At 37.5% G+C, this 24,463-nt stretch overlaps 1 protein-coding gene across 1 annotated transcript in view; it reads left to right on the forward strand.

Moving 5' to 3' along the window:
• The window catches only part of Pten (phosphatase and tensin homolog), a gene marked incomplete at its 5' end in the record, with an annotated part of 87,256 nt that overhangs the window by 12,153 nt on the left and 50,640 nt on the right, over positions 1–24,463 (forward strand). The window contains one exon of the mRNA XM_070020505.1: positions 12,104–12,188. Within this exon, the coding sequence (XP_069876606.1) occupies positions 12,104–12,188 (85 nt within the window). The remainder of the gene's footprint in view (positions 1–12,103; positions 12,189–24,463) is intronic.

Raw genomic sequence — 24,463 nt, forward strand, 5'->3', positions numbered from 1 at the left:
GGTACTACAGTTTAAATTCAAGGCCTTATGCTTGCTAGGCAGTGTACATTTGAAGTATTGTCAGCTAGAAACTTTTTTTCCAAATTACTTCTAATTCATATTTAATACTGAAAGCATATTTTACTTGAGGAAAATAAAATGAAATTAACTAGTTTGATAAAAAATAGACACGTACATACGTACATACACATTTTATTTTCAGGCAAGGTCTTGCTAATTTTGATCTCATATTATCTTCCTCAGCCACCCAAGTGTTGTCATGAAAATACTTTTTCCCTTTTTATTGTAGGAATATACTATTTTAAAACTTCAAGTGGAAGAAATCTGGGTAAACTACATCATATTTTATACTAATGTGATTATGTCATATTTTATACTAATGTGATTATAAAACCCTGTTGCTTTCCAGTTTTTAGATCAGAAGGTATATTGGTTTGTTCTGAAATGTGTTTTAAATTAAATGGTTTGTATTTGCAAAGTTGCCTTATATTTGCTGTGACAGTAATTGATCCAGGTTTGCTATTCATTTGCATTTATAATCAATACTAGTTTTGTGTTAAAAATTTGCATTTAGTACTGTCAGATTTTATTTTTAAGTGTCAGATATCAAAAACAATCTTTAACTTATCAGCTAACTGATATTTATCTATTAATGAAGTGTATTCATTTTATTTATATAGTTAGAAAAATATTTAAAATACTGAGGGTAGAAACAAAATTTCCTCAGAAACAAAATTGCTTGTTAGAATAACATTTTTCCAATAAGATAAAATTGTTTCAACTCTTAAAGAGATTTTTTTATTTAAGCATGGTATATACTTAGATGCTTAGAAAGATGTTCATAAAAATGTGTTGGCAAAAATATTTTGCTAGTGTGCGTATATGGTTTTGACAATAGAAGAAGCAGTCTAGTATCTTGAAATAGCTTTTATAGACTGGTTTGTTAGGGAAGCTATAATAAACAAAGTAGTACACTAGGAAGTGTGATGCAGTTTTTCGTATCTAGGTTGTGGTCAAGATTATGTGTAATATTTTAAAATATGCTAAGGTCCTGATTATTAAAGCTGTTTGGAATCTTTTTAATACTGAAAAGGTCACACAGATTGTGATTATTGTGTACTGTCCAAGAACCAAATGCCTACCATCTGTTACTCAAATGAAGAGAAAAGTTAAGATAATTTAGTGATACAAGTGGTTTTGACACCTTCATTTTTGGAATCATCTAATTAAGGTTTTTTTTTTTTTTTAAGATATAAGGCTAAATTTTAGGCTTTTTTCAAGATGAAATTTTAAGTAGTTATGCTAATGTTTATATTTTTCTACCAAAAGAAACATTATGTATTATATAATCTTTAGTTTTCAGCCTGCATATGGATTGAGAACTAAAGATTATGTAATAAGGCTGGCTTTTAGGCTGCTTTGATTTTACTAGGTTATCTGGATGTATAAGTGTAGCAAGTGTATTTTTAACTTAAGATATTGTACAAGATTTTGATACTTTAAAACTAGTTTACCTAACAAGATGTGTAAGAAGTCATTACAGCACTTAAGAAGGGAACTGACTTAATAAATATTCCTTTACGTATTTTTCAGACTCTGCTTTTATTCTACAATTTAAAATTTTTTTTTTTTTGAGTCAGTCATGGGGCCTGAACTAACTCTGGGCCTGGGTGTCTCTTAGCTCTTCAGCTCAAGGCAAGCGCTCTACCTCTTGAGCCACAGTGCCAATTCTGGCATTTTCTGCTTGTGTGGTGCTTAGGAATTGAACCCAGGGCTTCATGCGTGCAAGGCAAGCACTCTACCTCTGAGCCATCTTCTCAGCCCTACAATTTAATTTTAATTTTGTCCAAAAATGAATTTCCAAATTTAAAATTTTGCTATTGCAATATAGACAGTATTGAAGATGTTTCTAAAAAAAATTTCTTTTCACCTCTAAGAACTTGGTGTTTTTTTTGTTGTATGCTTGCTTGATAGAATTTGATTAATTTTGAGTCTTTTTATTAATCTTGTTTTTATTTTATTAAAACATTCATTTTTTTGATTATGCCAAATGATAATGTGATAAGCATGTTTAAGTTTAGATATTATTTTGAATTTGGGAATCTATATTCCTCACATAAGAAACATCTTGCCAGTTTTTAAATTAACGTCTGTGAGCAAAGTAGACTGATTAATATTAGCTTCTGGATATTGATCAGATTGATTTAGTCCAGACTGAATTGTAGGCCAGGAAAAAAATGATACTGTTTTAGCCCTTTTTGTATAGAAAAATAATGTGTATATAAATGATATCTCTTATGATGAGGCACCTTGTGAGATTTTTTAAAAAGTCTAAATGCTGATAATTTGAAGTCTTTACCCATTCTGTTTACTTAGTACTTCAAGGATATGAAGTGTTAAAAGTTCCCGTTTCTAATTTTTACTCCCATTCCACTCATCTATTGATATTTTTGTCTTGTATATTTAAAATTTTGATTTACTTGTCAAAAAGGTTGGCTTTAAAATAATTTTTCAGTTTAGCTGAATTATTATTGTTATTATTTTATTTTTGTCGGTCCTGGGGCTTGAACTTGGAGCCTGGGTGATGTCCCTCTGAAGGGTAGGTACTCTACCACTTTGATCCACAGTGCCACTTCTGGTTTTCTTCTGGTTAATTGGAGATAAAGAGTCTCAGGGACTTTCCTTTCCCAGGTGGTTTCAAACTATGATCCTCAGAGCTCAGCCTCCTGAGTAGCTAGGATTATAAGCATGAGCTGTGGTGTCCCACTTAAATTATTATTTTTAATATGTTCTTTGAATAGGAAGATTCTGTATCTGAGCAGTGATCAATAATTTTGCTTTTTCTCTTCAGTTGTTGTAGTTCATTTTTACTAAAATGGTATCCTTCGGTCAAAAGCATGAAAGCATGTTACAGGTAGCTTACTAAAGTTAAAGAATTGAAGCTGGGTAAGACTTATTTTCATATATGTCAGTATATGCTAATTTTTCTGTTAAAATTCACATTGTTAAATTTTAAAATGCATTTTAATGTTTTACTATCTAATTTCATTTTTTAAAACAATTCTCTAGACTGTGAAGTTTACAATATCCTCAGTGGGGTTAGAAATTTAATTAACAAAATAATTTCAAAACTAGTGGTATTTTTAGTATGATGAGTGACAGTTCGTTGCCTCTGTGTTTTAAAGTGCATGTTATTTCTTGTTCATATTGTTTTTCTCCAAACTAAACCACTGCACTTAGGAAAAGCCTGTCTCCCTCCCTCCCTCCCTTCTCTCTTCTCTCTCTCTTTCTTTTCTCTCTCTCTCTCTCTCTCTTGCTGGTTGTGGGGCCTGAACTCTGGGCCTGGATGCTGTCCCTCAGCTCTTCAACTCAAGGCTAGCACCCTACCATTTAAGCCACTTCCATTTTTTCTGCTTATGTGGTGCTGGGGAATCGAACCCAGGGCCTCGTGCATGCAAGTCAAGCACTCTACCACTGAGCCACCTTCCTAGCCCCAGGAAAAGCTGTTTTACCACTTAGAAAAAAAGTCAGTGAGGGCTGGGAAGGTGGCTCAGTGGTAGAGTGCTTGCCTTGTATGCCTGAGGCTCTGGGTTCGATTCCTCAGCAACACATAAGCAAAAAGAAAAAAAAAGCCGGAAGTGGCGCTGTGGCTCAAGTGGTAGAGCGCTCGCCTTGAGCTGAAGAGCTGAGGGACAGCACCCAGGCCCAGAGTTCAGGCCCCACGACCAGACCCCCCCAAAAAAGAAAAAAAGTCAGTGCCAAATGATTGCCTGGCTTATGGTAATAGAGAATAAAGAAATTTGACTTATTAAAACCAAAGAAATTTGACATTATATTAAAACCACATATAAAATGAAGTCTACACTTAAGGTTTTGCTTTTATAATGAATTCAGCTTTGTACAGCTCACTTTAAAAGATAAGTTTGGGGGGGCTGGGAAGGTGACTCAGTGGTAGAGCGCTTGCCTTGCATGCATGAGGCCCTGGGTTCTATTCCTCAGCACCACATATGCAAAAAGAAAAAAAAAGTGGGAAGTGGCACTGTGGCTCAAGTGGTAGAGCACTAGCTTTGAGCTGAAGAACTGAGGGACAGCGCCCAGGCACAGAGTTCAGGCCCCACAACCGGACCAAAAAAAAAAAAAAAAAAAGATAAATTTGGATTATTAAAAGCAAATGTAAAAATTTCTGAGTTTTGGCTACAATTAATAGGAAAAAGAAAAATACTTATGGGGAGACATACTTGTATTAGAACTCTGATTTCTTAGTACCTTCTGTGTCATACATAGGTTTTGAATATTTTCAAACTAAGTTCCATCTGTAAGACCAGCACAGATAGACATCTTGCCTTTTTTTTTTTTCAGAATGTGACTTATATTGAATGAATTGGAAAATGACTAGGCCTTTGTTGTCAAATTACTAATCTTATTGACATCTTTTACATTTTACCTGTTTGAATTCTTTTTACTAAAAAAGATAACTCATTCCTTTTGCTTAATTATAAAGTAGCCCAAACTTAGTGTTTATTTAATAATTAGCAGAATATTATAGAAGTAATTTATCAACCTAACATTGCAAAGTTTAAGGGCACTAAAGATACTTATGAGCTTTATGGTTAGAGCAAGGTTAATTATAGTTTAAACTTACAGTTACAGTTTTTCATATGCTTATTATTTTGCTGTAGAAAATTAGGAGTTAGCATTTATCTTAGTTCAAGTATGTAATGCTTTGAAAAAGTATGGAGCTTCTTTTGCATGTGCTCTAACCACTTGAAACACAGGTCCACTTCAGCTTCTGTGGTAGTTTATTGGAAATAATAGTTTCATGAACTTTCCTGCTAGCTCTAGCTTTGAACCATAAGCCTCAGATCTCAGCATCCTAAGTAGCTAGGATTATAGATGTGAGCCACTGGTGCCCATCTTATGTCCATATTCTGATTGCTTTTTAGTGGGAATAAAATGAGACAGAGGGAGACACACACAAAACTTAAATTTTGAGAGGTTCATAAATCTTTTTCAAGTATAAAGTTGATATACATACTCATGTAATTGTAACCCCTCTGTACAGCATCTTTACAGTAAAATAAAATAAAGGTGATATACAAAGGAGTTACAGTTATGTATTTTGTATGTATTTTGGCGATGTCGCCCTTTCCTCAGCTGTTCACAGTCTTCCTCCAATCATAGGTACAATCTTAAGCAGTTGTAGTACATTATTTCATAACAACTGCTATGGAGAAAATTTGGTAAAATTAGTTGAAGGATCTAATAAACCTTCGGGCTGGGAAGGTGGCTCAGTGGTAGAGCACTTGCCTTGCATGCCTGAGGCCCTGGGTTCGATTCCCCAGCACCACATAAGCAAAAAGAAAAAAACAGCCGAAAGTGGCGCTGTGGCTCAAGTGGTAGAGCGCTAGCCTTGAGCTGAAGAGCTGAGGGACAGTGCCCAGGCCCAGAGTTCAGGCCCCACAACCGGACCCACCCCCCCCCAAAAAAAAAAAAAACCTAAAGGTTTAATTAATGATGTTTTTGATTTTAGCGCTGCTGATGTTACTAGTGATTTGAGAAGTTGTTTTTCTGGAGTTTAATCTGCCTTCAATTTAAATAATTGACATCAAGAATGCTTTACTCTTTAAAATTAAAGTTTTTCCGTGTGTGTGTGTGTGTGTGTGTGTGTGTGTGTGTGTGTGTGTGTGTGTGTGTGTGTGTGTGTGTGTGTGTGTGTGTGTGTGTGTGTGTGTGTGTGTGTGTGTGTGTGTGTGTGTAACTGGAACTACTTTAAAAGTGATTCTAAATTTAAGAAGTTCAATGGGAAACATTCTATTTCAGAAGTTATTACTAGAAATTAATGTATATGTGAACATTATATAGCTAAACCAGGGTTTTGTACTGTTTTGTGATCTGTTTTATCACAAATGTGATTTTTACATGTTAACAGGTATATTTAAACTATATGCACTACATACTCTTTCATCAGGCAGTGCTTATATTACACTTATCCCAAGTTTTTTAATTTTTTCATCAATACTGGGACTGGTGCTTTATCATTTGAGTCATGTTTTCATTCTTTTTTTTAGTAAATACCTCTGCCATAAATATCTTTGTATAGTACATTTTTAGGGGTGGTATTTTTTCCTCAGTATATTGCTAGAGTGGGATTTTAGGATTGAAAGATGGAACAATTTTATAGTTGTTTGTTACAGGTTTCAGATTTCTTATAGTCTTATTCCTAAATAAAACTATTACTAGTTTTTTTTTTTTTCTTACAAATGAGGCAGGGTATGTATAGCTCAGGCTGACTTTGAACTTGTAATCCTTCTGCCTTAGATTCCTGAGTGGTGAGATTACAGGTGTGCCATTACACCTGATTAAAATTACTAGCAGATGTTAACTTTTTATTTTAAGCATACAAGTTTACAAGGAGGTTTCACTGGGATATTTCCATATATGTATACAGTGTATCCTGATTAAAATGATTTCAGCAAGTTTCCTTATTCTGTTTTCCTATTGATACTAATCTTTGAAGAGTATTAAGCTTCCATTTAGAAAGTGAGATCTAAACTTCTATTTCAAGGTAAAAATATGTGCAAACTTTTTAGTTATATAAGTCATATGGTGAAAAACATGAAAGAAAAATGATATTTGAGAAGTTAGAAAACTAAAGCAGAGTTCATACATTATTTGGCAGTCAGTTTTCCTTTCTGACTTGGCACTGCTAGCAGATAACAAAAAATTATTCAAAAGGAACCTGAAATTTATGCTGAATGAATTTAGGTTACTATACCAGGATATCTTTTACAGTCTGTGTTTGTATGAATACCATATTGAGCTGTCTTGCAATGAGACCCTTAAACTAACAGGACATTTAAAACAACAGCAAAACAACTCTCATTCAACCTCTATTAGCCCTTTGCTAATATTATAGACATTTTCGCATATTTTATTTGGTGGTTGAAACAACCAATGAAAAAGTTGAAGCAAATGACATTGTCATCATTTTTAAAGAACAAACATGCCCCAGAGATGAGTCATTTGCCTGAAGTGATAAGCTTGAAGTTGCAAAGCTGGAGTGGAACTTCAGTTATTACATGATGATATTTGTTAAGTGTTTAGCACATGACCTGGCATCTATTAAATATATATGTGTTCCCGAGGTCTGTCTAGCTATTCCTTTATATTTCTTAAAAGCATCTTTTTTTGGAGCACTTTTTTTTTTATGGTTCAAGCATTTGTGCCTATGCCTCTTTTTTTATTTAGAAAATAAGGTTTTAGGCTACATTAATTTTTGTTCTGTAGGAATGATTATATACTGTTCATATTAGGTAATACTTTCGTAAGGTTTTAGGCTGCATTACTTTCATTGTGGAATGATTATATGCTTTACTTATTAGGTCTTATTTAATTAAATCATGTCAACAAATTAGCATTTTATCTATTTGGAAATTAAAATAATTGCTATTTATTTCCTTTCAACATTTAGTGCACTTAGTAGGGAAAAATATAAAATCTAGTAAGAGATTTTTTTCTTTCTTTTTTTTAAATTGTGAAAATACTGTACAGAGGAGTTACAATTACATGGGCAAGATAATTATCAAGCATTGTAGCCTCCTCCTTTGTTTCCCCTTCCCAGCCCTTCCCATCCTCTCTCTGCCCCCCCAATAATCCTCCCCGCCCCCTCCCAGCACGAAAGTTGTAAAGTTTGTTTTCGACAGAGATTTTTTTTTTCATAGATGAAAAAGTCAAAGTCCAGAACAATGGTTTTTAAAGCATTGTTTTATTGGAAAGGTTGATGGTATGGATAAAATAGTGAACATACTCAGTGTTTACTGAACTTAAGTTTGTTTGAAAGAAATATGAACCTAATAGCCTGTGAATCCATGTTTGATTTTTTTTTTTCCCTTACATGAGCCCTAACTGCCTGTTAATTGAAAGCACTAATAAGGAAAGACCCAGAAAGTTTTGGGATATAGAATTAAAATCTTGGTATCTGCTAACTTGCTTTCCATTCATTTTTCCATTTTATGTTTGTTTGGAATTATCCATTTCTTTACTCCTGTTGCCATTTAGCTTTTGTGATGAGAAAATCAACATTGTGCTTTACATACTTGCTTGGTTTCTTTAATTTTTTTTTTTTTTTTTTTTGTCAGTTGTGGTGCCTGAACTTTGGGCCTGGCCGGTGTCCCTCATCTCTTCAGCTCAAGGCTAGTGCTCTACCACTTGAGCCATAGTGCCACTTCCGTTTTCCTCTGCTTATGTGGTGCTGAGGAATCGCACTCAGGGCCTCGTGCATGCAAGGCAAGCACTCTACCACTGAGCCACTTTCCTAGCCCCTTGCTTGGCTTTTTTACTCATGTTTGGTACTCTATTACTTGAGCCACTGCTCTATTTCTGGCTTTTTGGTGACTAATTGGAGATAGAGTCACACAGACTTTGATGCTTACAATCATGATCGTCAGATCTCAGCCTCTTGAATAGCTAGGATTACAGGCATCAACTACCAGCACCAGGAAGTTTTCTTTGTTTTTTGTAGATCTTATTGTGTAGTCTAGGCTTGCTTTGATCCTCAACTCTTTGATCATGTTTCACCCGCTCAAGTGCGATTATAGACATTTGCTCCCACATCTGACTTAGATTTGCATTTTGCTTTTGTATTTTGGTGCCAGTCCTGGGGCTTGGACTCAGGACTGAGCACTGTCCCTGAACTTAGTGGCTCAAGGCTAGTACTCTACCACTTAAGCCATGGCTCCACTTCTTTTTCATAGTTTATTGGAGATAAGGGTTTCATAGACTTTTATGCCTGGACTTTTATGATTGGGTTGGCTTTGATCTCAGCCTCCTGAGTAGCTAGGATTACTGGCCCCTAGCTTGACCTTAGTTTTTATGTATAATAGGAACAAAGTCTAGAAAGGCCCAAGTGACTTACACACATTGTATAACTTGTTAGAGGCAAAGCCAGCTTTTAAATCTAAATTCCTGAGCCTCATTGTCTATTTGTTTTCCTAACACCATGATTTTTTAAAATTGTGGAAAATTAGAGGTTGTACTGTTTTATTCAGGCACAGCTATGGGCTTGGGCGCTGTACCTGTGCTGTTCAGATCAAGGGTAGCTTGAGCCATAGTGCCACTTCCGGTTTTCTGGTGGTTTATTGGAGGTAAGAGTCCCATGGACTCTCCTGCCTGGGCTGGCTTGGAACTAACCTCCTCAGTAGTAGGATTACAGGCGTGAGCCACCAGCACCCGGCTTGGTACAACTTTTGCTTTGTTTTGTCTTAGTTTGTCGTTTATTTATTTATTTTTGGTTTGGACATACTAATATTAGTTCTGTGATTAACACAGTCAAGATTTTGTTTTTTTCTTATATTTAAATACTATAAACTACAGTATACATTTTTAATTCTTTTTTTGGGGGGGTGGCCTGAACTCGGGCTGGGCACTGTCCCTCAGCTCTTCAGCTCAAGGCTAGCGCTCTAGTGTGGGACTGAGGAATGGAATTCAGGGCTTCAGGCATGGTAGGTGAGCACTTTACCACTAAGCCACATACCCCAGCACCTCATATTTTATTCTTTTATTTAAAAAAATTTTTTTATTGTGAAAATACTGTACAGAGGGGTTACAATTACATGGGCAAGATAATGAGTACATTTCTTTTTTTTTTTTTTTTTTTTTTGGTTTTGGGTCCAGTCGTGGGGCCTGAACTCTGGGCCTGGGCGCTGTCCCTCAGCTCTTCAGCTCAAGGCTAGCGCTCTACCACTTGAGCCACAGCGCCACTTCTGGCTTTTTTCTTATGTGGTGCTGAGGAATCGAACCCAGGGCCTCAGGCATGCAAGGCAAGCACTCTACCACTGAGCTACCTTCCCAGCCCCATGAGTACATTTCTTATCAAGCATTGTTGCCTCCTCCTTTGTTTCCCCTTCCCATCGCTCCACCCCCCCCCCCAAGTTCTCATTGTTGCAATGGATCTACCTGTATTCCTATTTAAACTGTTTGTTTTTGCCCTTCCCCTCCACAAATTATACCAACATCAAATACAGTGAAAGCAAGGGGGAAGGGCATACAAAACAACAAAGAAATCACTTATAAATATGTTAGAAACAATTGCAAGAAAGAAAAGAACATTTGAATACTTATCTTGGGGTTCATTTCACCTAACATCAAATTATCTGACCTTTTCTGCTTGTCTCAGACATATACTAGTTATTGCAAATAAGGGAAACCATGGGGCCTATATTTCCTTGGGCCTGGCTTACTTCACTTAATATAATTTTTTCCAAGTCTTTCCATTTCCTAACAAACGGGGCAATGTCATTCTTTCTGATGTAGGCATAGAATTCCATTGTGTATATATACCACATTTTCTTGATCCATTCATCTACTGAGGGGCACCTGGGTTGGTTCCATATCTTAGCTCTAGTAAATAATGCTGCAGTAAACATAGTTGTGCTGGTAGCTTTAGTATGGTCTTGTTTGTGATCAGTTGGGTAAATGCCCAAAAGTGGGATTGCTGGGTCATAGGGGAACTCTATGTGGAGTCTTTTGAGGAACTTCCATACTACTTTCCAAAGTGGTTGAACAAGTTTACATTCCCACCAACAATGCAGTAGGGGTCCCTTCTGTCCACATTCCTTCCAGCATCTGTTGTTATTAGAGTTCTTGATTATAGCCATTCTAACAGGGGTGAGGTGGTATGTCAATGTTGTTTTGATATGCATTTCTTTTATGGCTAGAGAGGTTGAGCATTTCTTCATGTGTTTATTGGCCATTCTTCTTTCCTCTTCAGAGAAGTTTCTCTTTAAGTCTTTAGCCCACTTATTTATTGGGCAGTTGTTTCTTTGAGGATTTGTTGTTGGAGGATTTAATTTTTTGAGTTCCAAGTGTATTTTAGATATGAGACCCTTGTCCATTGTATGGCTAGTGAAGATCTGCCAATCTGTGGGCTTTCTATTGATCTTGCTAGCTATGTCCTTTGCCATGCAGAAGCTCTGCAATTTCATGCAATCCCATTTGTCCAGCCTTTCTTTGATTTGTTGTGTTTCTGGGTCTCTATTAAGAAAATTTCGGCCTGTGCCAAGGAGACCTAGGGTTTCTCCTATTCCATCCTGTAATGTTTTCAGAGTGTCTGCTTTGACTCCAAGGTCTTTGATCCATTTGGAGTTGATTCTGGTGCAAGGTGATATATAAGGATCTAGCTTGGGGCTGGGAAGGTGGCTCAGTGATAGAGCACTTGTGTTGGGTGCCTGAGGCCCTGGGTTCGATTCCTCAGCACCACATAAGCAAAAAGAAAAAAGCCAGGAGTGGCGCTGTGGCTCAAGTGGTAGAGCACTATCCTTAAGCTGAAGAACTGAGGGACAGTGCCCAGGCCCAGAGTTCAGGCCCCACGACTGGACCCCCCCCCCCCAAAAAAAAAAAAAAAAGGATATAGCTTTAGTTTTCTACAAGTGATTAACCAGTTTTGCCAGCACCATTTACTGAAGAGGCTGTCTTTCTTCCATTCTATTTTTTTTTGTTTAGCTCCCTTATCAAAGGTTAGATGGCTATATCACTGTAGGTTCATTTCTGGGTTTTCAATTCTATTCCATTGGTCCTGAGGTTTGTTCTTGTGCCAGTACCAAGCTGTTTTGATTACTATGGCTTTGTAGTAGAGTTTGAAATTTGGTATTGATTTCCTCCAGCACTCTTCTTTCTGTTAAGGATCGTTTTGCTATTCGGGGTCTTTTATTGTTCCATATGAATTTCATTTTTTATTCTTAAAAAATGTTTTTGGGTATTTTTTTTAGTTGGTCTTGTATATTGTCTGGGCTGTTCTGGAACTTGCTATGTTGTACAGATTGGCCAGGACTCATGATCTGCCTTCCTCATCCTCCTAAGTTTTTGATTACATGTGTGAATCACTATGCCTTGCATAAGTTCATTTTTAATGTATAAAATATAGGGATTTAAATGTTATTTTGAAGGTTTTTTTATATTAATGTATTCACCAGTATTTCTTAATTATTACGTGATGGTGATGGTTACAGAAAAGTATTTACCTTTAATAACGATAGCTATTGTTTTAAAATGTGTACATTTTTGTATTGTTGCATATTTCACACATTTCCTTAATTCAGGTATTCAGATATTTATCCAAATATTATTGCTATGGGATTTCCTGCAGAAAGACTTGAAGGTGTATACAGGAACAATATTGATGACGTAGTAAGGTAAGAACTCTTCTTACTTTCTATTTCTGATATTACTTTATTATATTCATGTGGTATTTTCCTTTTTAAAAGGCTTCATAGAAAAAGGTGATGATGTAGACTTATTTTGTAATGATGGTGCTCCACAACTCCTTTTTTAACTTACTGTTCCTAGTGGTCCATAGTGGGATAAAACTCTTCATAGAACAGATTTTGTATATGATGATGTACTTATGTCATGTTATTTGTCTTATTTCAATTAGAGATTCAGCTTTTAATTCCTTATCATACTAATTAATGATAAATTCCAGCTTCTTGGGCCATTGGTTATTAGACTTTAGGTTGTAATAATTTTACCAAGAAATTAGTGTGTTGGAAAATATTTTGGTCTTGCATCTTCTGTGTTTATAAGTCCCGTCTTTATGCCTTTCAATTAAAAGATTAGGACCTTTAGATTTTAATCAGTAACCAAGGCTGAAATTAATCTAGCTAGCTTTCATCTATTTAGTTTTTGTTTAGCCTTAAGATTTTTTTCAGATTTTTTTCTAAAGAAAATATATTTTAAAAGAAGTTGTATATGTCTGGATTGTTATTTAGTCAACAGTTTTAGTGAACTAGTCTTGCCACCATTTATGGTGTTGTTAACAGCTATTAATATAAAGGATTAGCAGTAGAGTATGCTATGCTATCCTTCATAAGTTAAAATGAGTAGTAACCAGGAGGGATGTAGATTTTCCTGTGAACTATAATGAAAACAAATCATTCCTAAAATTTTTTTTTTTTTTTTGTCAGTTGTGGGGCCTGAACTTTGGGCCTGGGCACTGTCCCTCAGCTCTTCAGCTCAAGGCTAGTACTCTACCTCTTGAGCCACATCGCCACTTCTGGCTTTTTCTGTTTATGTGGTGTGAGGAATCGAACCCAGGGCCTCATGCATGCAAGGCAAGCAATCTACCACTGAGCCAACCTCCCAGCCCAGTAGTACTAGTTTTTTATTTTGTTTTTTTTTTTTTTGTTTTTTGTTTTTTTGGGTCCAGTCGTGGGGCCTGAACTCTGGGCCTGGGCACTGTCCCTCAGCTCTTCAACTCAAGGCTAGCGCTCTACCACTTGAGCCACAGTGCCACTTCCGGCTTTTTTTTTCCTAAATATTTTTTAACTGTTAGAATTGCCTACTCCAAGGGAACAGCAGTGGCCTGTTCCTGAATAGCTAGTTACTTTGATTGGCTTACACTATAATGGTGAATTTGTAGTAACTGGTAGTGATTCCTTTTTTAGTTCAAAGCTGATAAATAATATCTTAGTGGAATGCCTCATTTTCATATATTTTTGCTTTTCTGTTAGAAAAAATTTTATTTTTATGCTTTTCTCGTGGGGATACGCAAAGGATATTTTAAAGTATCCTTTTAACTACTAACTCTGTGTTTTCTTCCCAAACAGGGAATATCCAGAATTCATTGCTTGTTATTGACCTACATCATTGCCTTGAATAAAATAAATTTAAATTGCAAATGTCTTCATGCTTATATTGTCTAGAATTATTGAATGCTTTTGAGTGTAATTTTTTATAGCTATGTGAAATTCTGTATTTGGGGAACTCAATGAATTTTAAGGTAACTGTTCATTTTTTATTTGAGGTTATCTCCTACAGTTGGGAATTAAAGTAAAAAGTAAAACAAGAGATAAAGAAAAGTGGATTTCTCTTAGTTTGCAGATGTTTGTTAATTCAAGGGATAGAACTGATAGAGCATGGCAGTGATATCGCATAGAAGAGAAATTAAAGAGCTAACTCTTCCCACAATGTTTTTTTCTTCTATTTAACTTTCTTTTTTCCTTCTCCTTACTTCTTGCCATTAATGTCTTGCCTGACCTTGTAATATGAAACAAAATTTCATTCAGATAATTGATGACTCTTTGATGTATGTTAATATTGTCCATCAGGTTAATATTATAAATTATTAAATTTATGTGCTATCTTGCATAAATCTAAGCAGTCTGTAATTGGTGCTTCATGTGTTTAAAAGGTGTAGCTTGAGAATTGTGCTGTTCGTAATAAATAAGGAAAATGTAGGTTTAATAGAGGTAAACTAGCCTTTTTAGAATAGAGTCTGTACTTTGCTACATATATTATAAAAATCTCTCAAGAATACAATTCTAGCATGCCACTTTTCTTTTTTCTGATTTCCTTACCTTCTACTTTTTCTTTCTTTTGTAGTATATTGAATGTCTTTCTTAGGATACTGTTTCATGGAGCATAGTTTAGGAAATGTTGACATTAGAAACAACATCCATGAAAAATATTTTCCTCTTCTTCGGGTCTATAGGAAATAATTAACTTCCTCTTTTATTGGAAATCTTTTGGAAGGAAGATTCCCATAGTAATGAGGAAATACTTAGAGCTCCCTCTTCTGACTTGCAGTGATTTTCACAGTGAGCTTATGGATTCAAGAACCTATATTATTAATGTTCATTTTCTTCCTGAAGAAACTTTTCAAATATTCTTTCCTTAATTATATATTGATTTAAATCTTAAGTATATGTTGATTTTTAAATAAGAAGGGCTGGATGCCAATGGCTCATACCTATAATCCTAGCTACTCAGGAGGCTGAGATCTGAAGATAACAGTTTGGAGCCAGCCCAGACAGAAATGTCTCTGTAAGACTCTTATGTCCTTTAACCACTCAAAAACCAGAAGTGGTGCCTTGAGCACAGAGAGGCTCAGGGACAGCACCAAGGCTCTGAGTTTAAGCCCCATAACTGACCCCTGCGCCCAAAAATAAATAAAAGAAGGAAGTGTTTGTTGCCCTAACATCATTATTTCTTATTTGGTAAAAAATTGAAAACAAATTATTTAGAGGCTAGCTTCCATTAATTTGGAGAAGTTGAGCTGTGGCTCAAGTGTAGAGTGGTAGCTTTGAGCATAAAAGCTCAGTATTAGCATCCAGTCCTTGAGGAACATCCAGGAAAACACACACACACACACACACACACACACACACACACACACACACACACACGTAACACGTGAATTTCACCTTAATAGGAAAAAAAAGTGGGAAATGGCAGTAAAATTACTCCGTGTGTGTGTGTGTGTGTGTGTGTGTGTGTGTGTGTGTGTGTGTGTGTGTGTGTGTGTGTGTGTGTGTGTGTGTGTGTGTGTGTGTGTGTGTGTGTGTGTGTGTGTGTGTGTGTGTGTGTGTGTGTGTGTGTGTGTGTGTGTGTGTGTGTGTGTGTGTGTGTGTGTGTCCTGAACTCTGGGCCTGGGTGCTGTCCCCCAGCTCTTTTATCTCAAGGTTAGTGTTCTACCACTTGAGCCACAGTGCCACTTCCGGCTTTTTCTGCTTATGTGGTGCTGAGGAATCGAACCCAGGGCCTCATGCATGCAAGACAAGCACTCTACCACTGAGCCACCTTCCCAGCCCCACTTGTTACTATTTTTAAAGTGCACAATTTCAGTCACGTATCTTCATAGTACACTCAATCACATCTGTCACCTCTGTCAAATTCTAAAATATTTTTATTGCCCCACAAGAAAGGTCTGTTTTTACTCCTTTAGTTAGCCTCTTCTTACAAATAAAGACTCTCTATGGATTAGAAAGTTTATATTACTAGCACCAATAATGAAATTTATTTGAATAGTAAACAATTCTGCATTTATTTACATATTACATGTGTAACTGTTGCATTAGAAGCCTACAATATTTAATAAGCAGCATCTTATTAAATTGTGGAGTAAATCTATGTATGTTTCATAAATGGGTTACAAGAAATAAACTTCCTCTTTTGCCACAACCGGGAAGAAATGAGGCTCAATGTTAAGTTCAGGTCTGTTAGATTCCAAAGCTGATATTCTTGTTTGTTTTTTGAATTAGGGTCTTACCATGGAATTCATTTTTGAATCGTTTCTTCAGCCTTCCAAGTGCTGAGATTATAGCTGATTTCTTTCTTTTCTTCCCTTTCCCCTTTTATGATCCGGGGATAGATCCAGGTTCTCCTGTGAATGCTAGGCAAGCATTTTATTGCTGAGCCACATCCCTAGCCCCAAGTTGATTTCCTTAATAACCATATTGTATCTTGTATATTAGAAGACAAAAAAGCGAGAAACTTAGACTAATCTAGACTAGAGGTATCTTACTTTTTTTTTTTTTTTTTTTTTGCTGGTCATGGGGCCTGAACTCTGGTCTGGGCGCTGTCCCTCAGCTCTTCAGCTCAAGGCTAGCGCTCTACCACTGGAGCCACAGCGCCACTTCCGGCTTTTTCTGTTTATGTGGTGCTGAGGAATCGAACCCAGGGCCTCATGCTTGCAAGGCATGCACTCTACCACTGAGCCAACTTCCCAGCCCCTCTTACATTTTTTATAGTATAGTGTTGGTCCTCATACAATGATTAAAAATGGAATTTTTGTTGTTGTTGATGGTGATACTAGGGTTTTGAACCCAGGGCCTCATACTTGAGGTAAAAGCTTTACCATGGAAGCCATACACCCCAGCCTTTTTTGTTTTTTGTTTTTCAGATAGGATCTCCAGTTTTTGTGTAGAGACCAGATTTGGACTAAGATCATTCTATCTCGCTTATCTGGGTGGAATTACAGATGTACACCAAAATGCCTGCTTATTTGTTTTTGTTTTTTTTTTTTTTGTCGGCCGTGGGGCTTGAACTCTGGGCCTGGGCGCTGTCCCTCAGCTCTTCAGCTCAAGGCGAGTGCTCTACCACTTGAGCTACAGCGCCACTTCCGGTTTTCTGGTGGTTTATTGGAGATAGGACTCTCACGGTCTCTCCTGCCCGGGCTGGCTTTGAACCGCGATCCTAAGATCTCAGCCTCCTGAGTAGCTAGGATTACAGGCGTGAGCCACCAGTGCCCGGCCTGCTTATTTGTTAAGATAGGGATCTCACTAACTTTTCACCCAGCCTAGCCACTTGTGCTCTTCCTGATATCCATCTCCTGAGTAAATGGGATTATATATTTGAGCTACCATGCCCAGTCTAAAATTGAAATGTAATGCTTTATATTTAAAAACCTAGAAGCATCATATCAAAAACTGTATTTCTAGCTTCTTTTGAAAAGTTGAAAGATCTGCCAACATTGTACTCATTCCTATGTAACAAAATCAGTGTTTAATATGCCCTGCCTGTGATTGAACAGAGTATTAGTTACTATTTCTCATCTTTTATTCTACTTGCTTTACTTAAATTGTTTGCCCACAAAACATTTGAGAATATAAGTTTGATTCAAGATAAATTCATAGAATCAGTAGTTATGTGTGTAAGTTCTTGCTTTATTTTTATTTGTACCTGTACAGCTTGATTTAGGTATACATTTTTTTTTTTTTGGATCCGGTTGTGGGGACTGAACTCTGGGCCTGGGCGCTGTTCCTCAGCTCTTCAGCTCAAGGCTAGCGCTCTACCACTTGAGCCACAGCGCCACTTCCGGCTTTTTTCTTTTTGCTTATGTGGTGCTGAGGAATCGAATCCAGGGCCTCATGCATGCAAGGCAAGCACTCTACCGCTGAGCCACCTTCCCAGCCCCTAGGTATACATTATTATACAACGTTGTATGTGAATTGTGCTACCAAAAATGCTCTAAGTACATTTTAAATGGACATTTTAAATGTAGAGGTTTATCCTCCAATTAAAAGGATTTATAGAGGCTGGGAAATTGGCTCCGCGTGGGCAGAAAAGTTCATGAGACTTTTTATCTCCAATTAAACCCCAGAAAGCCAGAATTGGAGCTGTGGTTCAAGTAGTAGAGCACACAGGCCCATAGTTCAAGCCTCAGGACTGGCACAAAGATAGATAGATGATAGATAGATAGATAGATAGATAGATAGATAGATAGATAGATAGATAGATAGATAGATAGATAGATAGATAGATTCATAAAGACAACAAAGGGGGGATCATCAAGAAAATAGGACTAGAAAGTTTCTCTTTAAGAGTTACATCTCCAGATTGAAAATCCCTACTTAATGCCTACTATAACAAATATAAAAAGCCTCATACTATGAAAATTTTCGAGAAATTTTTGTTAGAATGATTGAGATGAAAACATCTCAAAAACTTTTAGGGACTTTAGGAAAGATTAGGAATATGAATAGTGTCTAGCTTCATGGAAGTAGAATTAGAGGTGATGGTGAATTGTTACTGCCATGGTTGGGTTCAGCCTAGAATTTTGCATCAAACCATACCATCAAGTATGGGGCGGAGGAATAATTCCTCCTCTTCCTCCCTCCTCCTCTGCCTCCCTCTCCTTCTCCACCTCTCGCTCCCCCTCCCGCTCCCCCTCTTCCTCTTCTTCTCCCTTCTTTTTGCCTGTCCTGGGGCCTGAACTCTGGCCTGGGCTCTGTCCCTGAGCCTCTCTTTGCTCAAGGCTAGCACTCTTGAGCCACAGTGTCACTTGCGGCTTTTTCCGAATAGTTTATTGGAGTAGTTTATTAGACTTCTCTGTCTGACTTTGAACTGTGTTGCTTAGGTCTCAGCCTTCTAGGTAACTAGCATTACAAATGTTAGCCCCACAGGAATCACTCTTGATCTAATAAAAACATATTCATAAGAAACATTTTTAGGACTACTTAGAAGGCATATGGGAAGATAAAGGTTGGAGACTAGCCTGGGTTAAAATCAAAAGCTAGTGAGTCCCCACCTCAACAAAAAAGCTGGGCATGGTGGGTCAAGCCTGTTAGCTCAGCAGTGTGAAGCATTAGCTTGGAGGATCATGACCCTGGCCTGCAGGCAAAAAATACTATATGTAGAAAATAACTAAAGCGGAGAGGTCTAGGGTGTTACTCAAGTAGTAGAATACTTGCTGTGCAAGAGGGGCAGCCAGATAACTGCCATAAACTGTGGAGCTACCATTTAGGAAGCTGAGGCTTCAGGAAAGCAATTGTAACTTAGGAAGTGAATATTGAAAAATTGGAGGAAAAGTGTAATAGATTCTTAGGAAACTGAACAAATTAGTTATTAACATCAGTTGGGTTTAATCCAAATTCTTGCTACTTCTGTATTAGGGAGACTTAGTAAAATGTAGTATATGAGTACGATTAATTTTGGAGGCTTCCTCTTCTATGGCAGGAAGTACGGATAAGAAAGGCATAAGAAACAGTAATAATAATATACATACTGAATTAAAAGCAGGAAAAAGAGTCAGAATAGTTAAGGTGGTTGCCTCTAGGGAGGGTTTCAGGATGAATAAGTTAGATATGTAGCAATAGGCACCTTTATGTATAAAATAAAATATAATGTATAAAATTACCACTTTTAAGTGAACCGTTCAGTGGCATTAATTTTTTTTCACATTGTTCTGCAAATCCCCAATTGGCCCTAAGGTATGAGTTCTGATGTCTGTTAGGTCAAGATGGGTTTTTTGTGTTCAACAATTGTTCAGTTCTTCATTTTTCTGGCTGGTTGTTCTATTATTGTAAATCAAGTATTAAAGTATTTAAGTATTATTTTAGAACTTTTTTTGTGTTGTGGTTGGTCGTGGGGCTTGAACTTTGGGTTTGGGCGCTGTGAGCGCTCTACCACTTGAGCCACAGGGCCACTTCTGGTTTTCTGGTGGTTTATTGGAGGTAAGAGTCTCACGGAGTTTACTGCCAGGGCTGACTTTGAACCGTGATCCTCAGATCTCAGCTTCCTGAGTAGCTAGGATTACAGGTGTGATCTACCAGCGCCTGGCTGGAACTATATATTTTTTAATGTCAATTTTGAATTCATATATTTGGATGCTCTCTTAGGTGTCTAAATGTTCAAAATGTTCAGTGTTATTTTTTGACTTTATAATATTTAAAAATTGGGTTGATTTTGTCCCATATTAATCTCACTGTCTTTTATCATTTGCATAAAATATCTTTGCATTTTGTCTTCAACGTACTTATGTCTTTGGATCTAAAATGAGGTTCTTGTAAATAGCACATTGTAGGACTATGCTTTTCACTGCTTTTTTTTTTTGGCCAGTTGTGGGGCTGGGTGCTGTCCTCTGAGCTCTTCAGCTCAAGGCTAGTGCTCTACCACTTTGAGTCACAGTAACACTTCCAGTTTTCTAGTGGTTAATTTTAAGAGTCTCAGGGACTTTCCTGCCTGGGCTGGCTTTGAACCATGATCCTCAGATCTCAGCCTCCTGTGTAGCTAGGATTCAGATGTGAGCCATTGGCCCCGGCTACTTACAGCACTTTTAATTTCAAGTTTTATATACCAGTTTACCTTCAAAGGCATAAGAAAAACCTCAACTCATATAGATTAATATCCTTTCAGCTTCTCATGTCACAAAAATCCCATCATCATATATCATATTTATGTAGTCATAATTACTTTTCTAATATAATAGTGTAATGTAGAATTATAAACTAAAGTTATATAATATTGGCTTTAATAATGGCTCATGTACTTACCATTTCCCAGAGATCTTTATTTTTAAATATGGTTTCAAGTTACAATAGTTCCCTCCTTATTGTGGTTTTGCTTTCCAAGGTTTTAATTAACATATGGTCAACCATTGTCCAAGGTGTTAATAGTTGTCTTTAATTTTTTTTTTTTTTTTTTTGTCGGTCATGGGCCTGGGTACTGTCCCTCAGCTCTTCAGCTCAAGGATAGAGCTCTACCACTTGAGCCACAGCACCACTTCTGTTTTTTTCTGCTTAGTGGTGCTAGAGGAATTGGACCCAGGGCTTCATTCATGCGAGGCAAGCACTCTACCACTGAGCCACCTTCCCAGCCCTGTCTTTAATTTTTTGAGAAAGATACACATTACAAAAAACGAAACTTTCATAGAAGCATTTGTAAATATATTATTTGGGCAAAAATATTTTAAAAATGTATTCTGTTGCTTTCTTAGATATAGCTTAGAACTCTTTTTTTTTTTTTTTTTTTTTGGTCGGTCATGGGGCTTGAACTCTGGGCTTGGGCGCTATCCCTGCGCTCTTCAGCTCAAGGCAAGCGCTCTATCGCTTGAGCCATAGCACCACTTCTGGTTTTCTGGTGGTTAATTGGAGATAAGAGGCTCACGGACTTTTCTGCCCGAGCTGGCTTTGAACCGTGATCCTCAGATCTCAGCCTCTTCAGTAGCTAGGATTACAGGTGTGAGCCACACCGGCGCCCGGTTAGCTTAAAAATCTTTAAAGAAAGTTTAAGAATTAAAAAAATTTATTCTCATAGCTAATGACTCATTAATTCAGATTTTTATATGTTGAAACTACTTGGACGATATTCAAATTCAGAGAGTATTGTTTCTCTACATTTGTTTATCGAAGTTTTAGTTTTTATTTTCCAAATATCTTTAGGCAAAGTTTCCTATTTCTCTTCTAAAAATGCTGTTTATTATTTTATTTTATTTTATTTTATTTTTTTTACTTTTCTGCTGTATTAGACTAACAAGACAATGACCTAATTGTGGTTTGGAAGAAAGAGGCAGTGAGGAAGTGGGAAAATGTTTCTCTAAGTAGTAGTCTAGCTGTAGCTCTTAGTATTCTAGCTGTAGCTACCTTCCCAGCCCTATACTGTATTCTTTTTTTTTTTTTTTGGGTCCGGTCGTGGGGCCTGAACTCTGGGCCTGGGCACTGTCCCTCAGCTCTTCAGCTAGCACTGTACCACTTGAGCCACAGCGCCACTTCTGGCTTTTTTCTTTTTGCTAATGTGGTGCTGAGGAATTGAACCCAGGGCCTCATGCATGCAAGGCAAGCACTCTACCACTGAGCCACCTTCCCAGCCCCTACTGTATTCTTTTAAATAGACTGTTTATTTTGCTATCATTCTCACTGTTGTCACTAATGTTAGATTAGATAGCAAGGTAAACATATAAAAAGTGTGATTTAAAAAAAAAACCCACTCAAAGCAGACTCTAGGCAAATTCTATTTATGAAGAAAGACAAGCCAATGCCAGTGGCTCATGCCTGTAATCCTAGCTACTCAAGAGGCAGAGAGCTGAGTATCTCAGTTTGAAGCCAGGTAGGGTAAGAAAGTCCTTGACACTTTTAGCTCCAGTTAATCACCAAAAAGTAGAAAGTAGAGCTGTGACTCAGTTGGTAGAGTTCTAGCCTTGAGCAGAAAAGCTTGGGAGAGTACCTAGGCCCTGAGTTCAAGCCCCAGGCTTGACACCAGAAAAAAAAAATAAGGGAGGAAGAAAAGAAAGAAGCATGGATTCTTGGTTGTAAATTCCAACTTAGTCAGAAAGTTTTTTTTTTTTTTTTTTTTTTTTTTTTTGTGAAGTTTAGTACTTTGGGAACTGGACTTAGGAAATAGTAGAAACTCTGGGAAGTAGCAGCATGGCCAATAAGTTATCACAGTAGCCTTCTGCTTAGTGTCTGGCTACACACTTGGTACCACATACTGCTGCCATGACCCAGTGCTGGTCATTTGCTGTGAACTTTCAGCTCCTCTATGAAGAATCTCTGACTGTTCTAACTCACTAGCATTCATTGTCTAAATTGAAAGGACATAATTGGCTTCGGGCCTCTAAATGTGATGAGACAAAGATGAGGAAGGAAATTTTACTTATGATTTCTTGAACTTTTCTCCAAACTGGATTGGTATTTTGTTTTAAATAGGCAAAAGATGACAAATAGCTCCTACAAATTTGTCCTTTTTTTTTTTTTTGTTGGTCATGGGCCTGAACTCTGGGCTTGGGTGCTGTCCCTCAGCTCTTCAGCTCAAGGCCAGTGCTCTACTGCTTGAGCCACAGCAAAACTTCTGGCTTTATCTGTTTATGTGTTGTTGAGGAATCGAACCTAGAGTCTCATGCATGCAAGGCAAGCACTCTATCACTGAGCCACTGTCCCAGCCCTCTCCTATGTTATACACCCTATTATTAAAACTTCTTCCCCCAAATGGGTGCAAGTTACACTAAAAAAATCAAGATACGATCACACAGAAGAAGAGGCACGTAATGGTGTGCACCTTTCATCTTATCTATGACAGGAAGCAAAGAACAGGAGGACTGCAGGCCATGTACAGGAAGCGATAATATTTTTCAAAATTACCTAGTATACAAAAGTGCTGCTTAGTGGCCTACCTAAGCAAGGGCAAGGCCCTGGGTTCAAATCTTCAGTACTGCTTACCCCAGGTGCTTTCATTATGTAACCACTTCTTTACTCCTTTTTGAAAGTCTGGACTTTCCAGTCTTTAGAGCTGTAGACAATTTCTGTTGTTTATAGATGACCTTGTCTGGCCAGGCATGCTGGTACACAACCTGTAAAAGAGTCCAGCTACTTAGGAGTATGAGGTAGGAGGTTCATTGTATCATGACAGGTCACTGCTGCCATGACTGGATAGTGGTGACTATTCATGAGCAGTACACAACAAGTTTTGACACCAGCCTAGGCATCATAGTGTAACTCCATCTCAAAAACAAAGCACAGCCTAATGCATTTTGTTATTGTAGCTGTGTGTACTAATATACAAGCTTATTAAGATCGTGGTAAGGATGAACAGATGAAGAGATGGCATAGGGTGAGATCCAGAAGGGTCCCCAGAGCAGTAGCCTCTGTTCCTATGGGATTGAGGTACTGTGTCTGACAACTCCAGAAGCTCCCTAACCCAGAATTTTGTGTGTGTGTGTGTGTGTGTGTGTGTGTGTGTGTGTGTGTGTGTGTGTGTGTGTGTGTGTGTGTGTGTGTGTGTGTGTGTGTGTGTGTGTGTGTGTGTGTGTGTGTGTGTGTGTGTGTGTGTGTGTGTGTATTTTTTATTATTATAAAGATGATGTACAGCTGGGCACTGGTGGCTCACACCTGTAATCCTAGCTACTCAGGAGCACAGTTCAACGCCATCCAGAATAGGAAAGTCTATGAGACTGACTTTCCTCCCTCCCTCCTTCCTTCCTGTCTTCCTTCCTGTCTTCCTTCCTGTCTTCCTTCCTTCCTTCCTTCCTGTCTTCCTTCCTTCCTTCCTTCCTGTCTTCCTTCCTTCCTTCCTTCCTGTCTTCCTTCCTTCCTGTCTTTCTTCCTTCCTTCCTGTCTTCCTTCCTTCCTTCCTGTCTTCCTTCCTTCCTTCCTGTCTTCCTTCCTTCCTTCCTGTCTTCCTTCCTTCCTTTCTTTTCTTTCTTTCTTGCTTGCTTGCTTGCTTGCTTTCTTGCTTTCTTTTTCTTGCTTGCTTGCTTTTTCTTCCTTTTTTATGCATTTTAAAAATTGTTAAAGTGATGTACAGTGGGGTTACAGTTACATAAGTAAGGTAATAAGTTGACATTTCTTGTCAAACTTATTACTCCTTCCCTCATTTTTCTCGTACTTTCCTTCCCCCCACCCTTCCCACCCCCAAGTTGTACAGATCTTCTCCAACATATTGTCTTGTGTATATCACTGTTGCATTGGTTCTTTGT

This window comes from Dipodomys merriami, unplaced genomic scaffold (genome assembly GCF_024711535.1).
Source record: "Dipodomys merriami isolate MVZ:Mamm:240054 unplaced genomic scaffold, mDipMer1.0.p SCAF_14, whole genome shotgun sequence".
In the NCBI taxonomy this organism is placed as follows: Eukaryota; Metazoa; Chordata; class Mammalia; order Rodentia; family Heteromyidae; genus Dipodomys; species Dipodomys merriami.